Here is a 6673-nt window from a genome sequence, read left to right on the forward strand (position 1 = left end):
TTCTCCCACGCGCCCACCATCCCGGGCCGGCTTCTCCCACGCGCCCACCATCCCGGGCCCGGCTTCTCCCACGCTGCCCACCATCCCGGGCCGGCTTCTCCCACGCTGCCCACCATCCCGGCCCCGGCTTCTCCCACGCTGCCCACCATCCCGGCCCCGGCTTCTCCCACGCGCCCACCATCCCGGGCCGGCTTCTCCCACGCGCCCACCATCCCGGGCCGGCTTCTCCCACGCGCCCACCATCCCGGCCCCGGCTTCTCCCACGCTCCCACCATCCCGGGCCGGCTTCTCCCACGCGCCCACCATCCCGGGCCGGCTTCTCCCACGCTGCCCCCCCCCCCGACGCGCCCCACGCTGGGGGCCAGCGGACTCCTGGTCAGCACCAGCCGCACGCCGCGGCTTCCGGCTGTGGGCCTGGCCGCGATGCCACGCCTGGCGCCGCGCCCCTCGCCGGGGGCAGGGATGGCGGCGTGAGGTGTGTGGAGGCCGCCGGACACCGGGATTCAGGACTCAGCCAGTTCCCGCGCGGCCTCTGCTGACTAGAACCGAGATGGAACGTCCAAACGTGAATAGCTGTTTGGTTGAATGCCTACACTGAGCCAGAATCTTGGCTCAGTTAACCTTCAGATAGGAGTTATTTCTTCCTGTTATTATGTTCAGATTAGGTGTAAGGTGTAAGTTATATTCCGAAAACGGAAGCTCGGTAAAGTAACTTGGCCAAAGGTACACAAATCTTGAGTCCGATGTTTGAATTTGCTCAGTGTTTAAAGAGTAAATTATTAGTAATAATAGCAAATTATTATTATAGAGCAGATAAACAGGAATTAGTTAAGAGACCAGAAGACCAGAAATGGCCCTGTGGCCCAAAGTGATATTGCATTAGCCTTGAGGGAAAGTACTCAGGGACAACATTCGGGTTCTGAGTTCAAGCCCCACGACGGACCAAAACAAAAAAAAAGTTGGGTAAATGGAAGTGTGGCTCAAATAGTAGAGCGCTAGCCTTGAGTGAAAAAGCTAAGAGTGTGAGGCCCTGAGTTCAAGCCCCAACTCCATTACTGACATGCTTGCTTCGGCAGGAAGCCACATCTTAACCAGCAAAAAAAACCCCAAAAAGCAAAAAACAGCTGGAGGGTGCCTGTCATCCCAGTTACTGAGGATGCTGGGAGTGTAGCTTAGCGTTAGAGTGTTTGCCTAGCATGCACCAAGCCCTGGGTTTGATTCCTCAGCACCACATAAACAGAAAAAGCCGCGGTGGCTCACGCCTGTGATCCTAGCTAACTCGAGGCTGAGATCTGAAGCTCACGGTTCAAAGCCAGCCGGGGCAGGAAAGTCCAAAGACTCATCTCCAATAAACCACTGGAAAACCGGAAGTGGTGACCACCACCAACAAAAATACATGCTAGGCACAGGTGTCACACACTTGTAATCCTAGGTACTCTTGAGCCTGAGATCTGAAGATTGCCATTCAAAGCCAGCTCCGAGCAATCCCCATATGACTCATATCCAATTAATCACTCAAAAACCAGAAGTGGAGCTGTGGCTCAATTGGTAGAGAGCTAGCCTTGAGCACAGTGCCCATGCCCTGAGTTCAAGCCCCATAGCTGACCAAAAAAAAAAAAAAATGGGATTCCTGAATTTGCATTCCTTTGGAGATGTTATGAAGCTGTAAACTTAGCTCTCCCATTTCCACTGAAAGTCAGGAGTCATTTTTTGGGGGGGGTCTGGCCGTGGGGCATGAACTCTGGGCCTGGGGCCCTGTCCCTCAGCTCTTCAGCTCAAGGCTAGCGCTCTACCACTTGAGCCACAGCGCCACTTCCGGCTTTTTTCTTTTTGCTTATGTGGTGCTGAGGAATCGAACCCAGGGCCTCACGCATGCAAGGCAAGCGCTCTACCAATGAGCCACCTTCCCAGCCCATGTCAGGAGTCCTTGAGATCCACTTATGAAAAGCATTTCAGGGAAGTCTTACAAGGTGAAAGTTTAAGGAAAATTTTATTCTATAAAGAAAAATAGGAAAGACATTTCCTGTTCCCAGGAAATAGGAGTTAAAGACAAAATGGCAGTAACCATCTGTACTTTTTTTTTTTTTCAAAGTTTTAAAAGCGACATTTATTAATTGAAAATAAATGTGTTAATATGCTCTGGGCAGCATGGAGTTCATGTTTTTAGTGAGTTGAAGTACATGAAAATGTTTTATATCTGTTATTTATTGATGTGCTTATAATCACCACCAAATTCAGATAGGGGAAGGGGTTTGGGGACTTGAACTCAGGGCCTGGGTGCTGTCCTTCAGTTTTTGTTTTGTTTTGTTTTTTTCAATTGTGAGTTTGGGTGCTGTCCCTCAGCACTTCAGCTCAAGATGAGTGCTCTACCATTTGAGCCACAGTGCCACTTCAGGTTTTCTAGTAGTTAATTGGAGATGAGTCTCATGGACATTCCTGCCCAGGCTGACTTTGAACCTCAGTCCTCAGATCTCAGCCTCCTGAGTAGCTAAGATTATAGGCATGAATCACCAGCACCGGCTGGCGAATACACTTTTGAACTGGGTAAATACACAAGGTCTAGATATCTAGCAACCGCTGATCCTTATTGCTCTGAGTGGGTAAGAAGGGCAGAATCCCAGGTGGTAACCTTCAGCACTTCCTTTTGCCAGATATATTTTTCATTGTTTTGGTCTTTACCCATCCAATAGTTTATCTCAAAGGATAAAACAGATTTACATGATCCACTACTGATTTTTTTAATTTTTTATCTTTTTGTTTTTGCCAGTCTTAGGGCTTGAACTCAGGGCCTGGGCACTATCCCAGAGCTTCTTTGGCTCAAGGCTAGCACTCTATCCCTTTGAGCCATAGCACTACTTCTGGCTTTTTCTGAGTATGTGGTACTGAGGAATGAAACCCAGGGCTTCATGCATGCTGGGCAAGCTCTCTACCAAGCCACCTTCCCAGTCCCCCCTCCTGATTTTGATAGGCCCCTCTTCTAAATTTGTAACTTAATTTTAAAAAATTAGTTGCTCAAGCCAGTAATCCTATTTTCCTTCTTGTTGATCCTGTGGTTTGAACTCAGGACCCGGGTGCTGACCCTGAGGTTCTTTTGACCAAGGCTTATGTTCTACCACTTGAGACAGTGTTCCACTTCAGGCTTTTTGGGGGGAGGTAATTTATTGAAGAGTCTGAGGGACTTTCCTCTCCAGGCTAGCTTTTTGGAACCATTATCTTCAGAACTTAGCCTTCTTGGATTGGGATTGGCTTAGTGATAGAGTGCTTGCCTAGCATGCATAAAGCTGTGGGTTCGATTCCTCAGTACCACATACACAGTGTTGCTATGGCTTAAATGTGTTGCTGTGGCTTAAATGGTAGAGCGCTAGCCTGGAGCTGAAGAGCTGAGGTGCAACGCCCAGGCCCAGAGTTCAGGCCCCATGATCAGAAAAAAAAAAAAAAAGAACTTAGCCTTCTGAGTAGCAAGGATTAGAAACAAGCCACCTATGACCAGCTCAAGAGAAGACTATTTTCTCCAATTAACTACTAAAAAGGCAGAAGTAGAGGTATGAGTCAAATGGTAGAGCATGAGCCTTAGGCAACAGAGCTAAGGGACAGTATCCTGGCCCTTAAAGGCCTAGTTCAGGTGCACGTGCACACACACACTTGCATGCACTCACACACAAAGCTACTCACTTGTCTCAGCAATCCATATATTTTTGTTTTAGTTTGGTATAAAATTTGGCATTGTTCTTAAATTCTTTTTTTTTTTTGCCGATCATGGGCCTTAAACTCTGGGCCTGGGCACTGTCCCTCAGCTCTTCAGCTCAAGGCTAACGCTCTACCACCTGAGCCACGGTGCCACTATCTAGCTTTCTGCTTGTGTGGTGCTGAGGAATCAAACCCAGGACCTCATGCATGCAAGGCAAGCACTCTACCACTAAGCCACCTTCCCAGCCCTTTTTTTGTGGGGGGGGGGGGTGGGGCTTGAAGTCAGAGCCTGGGCACTGTCTCTGATCTCTTTTGCTCAAGGCTAGTGCTCTACAACTTTGAGCCACAGCTCCACTTCTGTTTTTTGTTGTTTTGTTTTTTGGTTGGTTGTGGGGCTTGAACTCTGGGCTTGGGCGCTCTTCCTGCACTCTTCAGCTCAAGACGAGCACTTTACTGCTTAAACCTTAGCACCACTCCCAGTTTTCCAGTTCATTGGAGATAAGAGTCTCATGGACTTTCCTGCCCAGCCTGGCTTTGAACCGAGATCCTCAGATCTCAGCCTCCTAAGTAGGATTACAAGCATGAGTCACCAGTGCCCGGCCACTTCTGGTTTTTGAGTGGTTAACTAGAGACGTCTCAGGGGGACTTTTCTTCCCAGGCTGGCTTCGAACTGTGATCCTCAGATCTCAGTCTCCTGAGTAGCTAGGATTACAAGTGTGAGCCAACAGTGCCTGGCTCTTTTCCTTTCAAATGGTAGTGAGCATGCCCAGGATTGAACAGGGCTCTGAACATGCTAAGCACAAGCTGCATCACTAAGCTACATTTCCAGGTCTCTCAATGGCTTTTAAGAACATCTGTTTTTAGAAACCTCCTGGGCCACTTCTAACCACTAGATGGCCAAGCTACAGGGTGATTATTTCCTTAGGCAAGCAAATCCTTCAGTCCTCTTAATATGGTATTTCCTGGGGCTAGAGTATCAACAGGAAATCCTGTGGAGAAGAACTCAGCCGAAACATTCATTCCCAGAAAAGGTTGGAACAGTGACAAATCTGCCCAGCCTAGTACATCCTGTAGGCTCCATGTGAGGCCCCAGTTGTAGACCTCACTCAGGTTATTCCTCTCAGCTCCCAAGCTAGAACCTGCACCTACAAAACTATGTGAGATCAGTTAGAGCCTGGTGCTAGTGGCTCACACTTGTAAACCCAGTTACTAAGTTCTGAGGATGGCAGTTCAAAGCCAGGCTGGGCAGGACTAAGTCTAAGACTTATCTCCAAAGAACCAGCAAAAAGCTGAATATAGTGTTGTGACTCAAGTGGTAGAAAAAGCTAAGGGACAGCAGCCAAGCCTGCATGCACACATAACATTAAAACAACACACACACACACACACACCAAAACGCACTTGCAGAGACTATGGCCATTTATTGATATTGGGGGGAAATAACATTGCTTCTTAAGAGGAAGAGGACCTTGAATATTAAACTCCCCACTTGTTTTATGGAAACTTAAGCCCAAACTCGCCAACTGTACATAGCTGAATCTCAGAAGGGAGTAAGTGTCCAATTAAATAAACTGAACCCCAAACAGTCCTGATTCAAAACGACAAAGGAGGGGGAGCAGGGGCTATTTACACCATTTTGGCCCCAAGAAGTTAAAAAAAAAAATCCACTTTGCAGTACAAACTGTTTCCCAGTGTGTCCCAAAGGTGGTCATTTAAATCTAGTTGTCCAAGTTGTAAGAAAATCTCATGGGTAACAGAGACGATATTCCCTACCCCCAAGTACTTGAGGTCTGTGGCTCGAAGTTCAGGAGCTGCAATTCACTAATACTCTCTCAGCGGCTCTCGTCTCGGTTCCCCATTTGCTAATGGGTCCACGGTCGGTGAACGCTTTCGAGGACTCAGTTTCTGCCCTCAATTTCCCCATCTGTCAGAGGCAGCTGTGGCGAAGGAGGACCCACGATCGGTGAACACACACTCGTGGAGGGCAGACTCAGCGTGTCCGGCCTCAGTTCCGTCAATAGTAGTTATGGCAAGAGGAAGGTCCCACGCTCAACAGTCTTGGGGAGGACAGACTCAGCGTCTCTGGCCTCAGTTTACCCATTTGTCAAAGGCAGCTGAGGCGAGAGGGAGGCCTCACCATCAGTGAACACACTCTCGGGGAGGGCAGACGCAGCATCTCCGGCCTCGGTGTCCCCCACGTCAGAGGCAGCTGTGGTGAGGGGAGGCCCCACGATCGGTGAACACACCCTTGGAGAGCGGCAGACTCAGCGTCTCTGGCCTCAGTTTACCCATCTGTCAGAGGCGGCTGTGGGCAGGGGAGGGAGGGGAACAGAGGAAGGTCGGAGCGGGGAGACCCACTAGGCGTCCAGATCGAAATCGTCGCGCTCCTCGTTGTACTCCAGCACGTGCCGCTTGATCTTGGACGAGTCGACCCAGGTGACAAAATCCTCCATGCTGCGGGTGACGAGGAAGGCGGGGTCGGTGACCACCTCGGGGCCCACGCGGACGTGGCCCTGCTCCACGAAGGCCACGGCGGCCTGCAGGTGCTGGGCCATGCGCAGCTTGAGCAGGACGGTGGGCAGGCGGCGGCGGCAGAAGGCGGAGGCGGTGACGGCGTCGCAGAGCTGCAGCGAGCCGCGCGTGGGCACCAGGCCCAGCGCGTACAGCTTGCCCAGCAGCGCGGCCGACGCGCGTGCGCGGAACGGGTCGCGCTCGGGCAGGTCGCGCAGCCGCCGCGCCAGCTCGCGCACCGCGCGGCTCAGCTGGTTGTAGCGCGTGTACTCCTCGCGCCGCTGCAGCCGGTACCGCCGCAGCACGCGCAGCTCGTGCAGGTTGTGGTCGGTCACTTCCCAGTTCAGGAAGTCCACCTGCTTCAGCAGCTTCTGCTCGTGGAACTTGAGCTTCCGCACCATGATGGCGACGGCGGCGGCGGCGGCCGGAACGACGAGACGCGAAGCTAAGATCCCGTTCTGAAGCTCGCGTGACT

General features: G+C 51.1%; 1 protein-coding gene across 1 annotated transcript; it reads right to left on the reverse strand.

The window, feature by feature from the left end:
* Nucleotides 1-5088: 5088 nt before the first annotated feature.
* Imp3 (IMP U3 small nucleolar ribonucleoprotein 3) lies at nucleotides 5089-6673 on the reverse strand. The gene has a single exon (XM_042668836.1). The coding sequence runs from the start codon at nucleotides 6597-6599 to the stop codon at nucleotides 6045-6047; it is 555 nt and encodes a 184-aa protein (XP_042524770.1). The 5' UTR covers nucleotides 6600-6673; the 3' UTR covers nucleotides 5089-6044.

This window comes from Dipodomys spectabilis, unplaced genomic scaffold (genome assembly GCF_019054845.1).
Source record: "Dipodomys spectabilis isolate Male_0828 unplaced genomic scaffold, ASM1905484v1 ptg000478l, whole genome shotgun sequence".
NCBI classification, from domain to species: Eukaryota; Metazoa; Chordata; class Mammalia; order Rodentia; family Heteromyidae; genus Dipodomys; species Dipodomys spectabilis.

What these genes read in the sequence shown, in the direction of transcription:
- Imp3 (XM_042668836.1), bottom strand. Translation starts at nt 6,599, where the DNA reads ATGGTGCGGAAGCTCAAGTTCCACGAGCAGAAGCTGCTGAAGCAGGTG.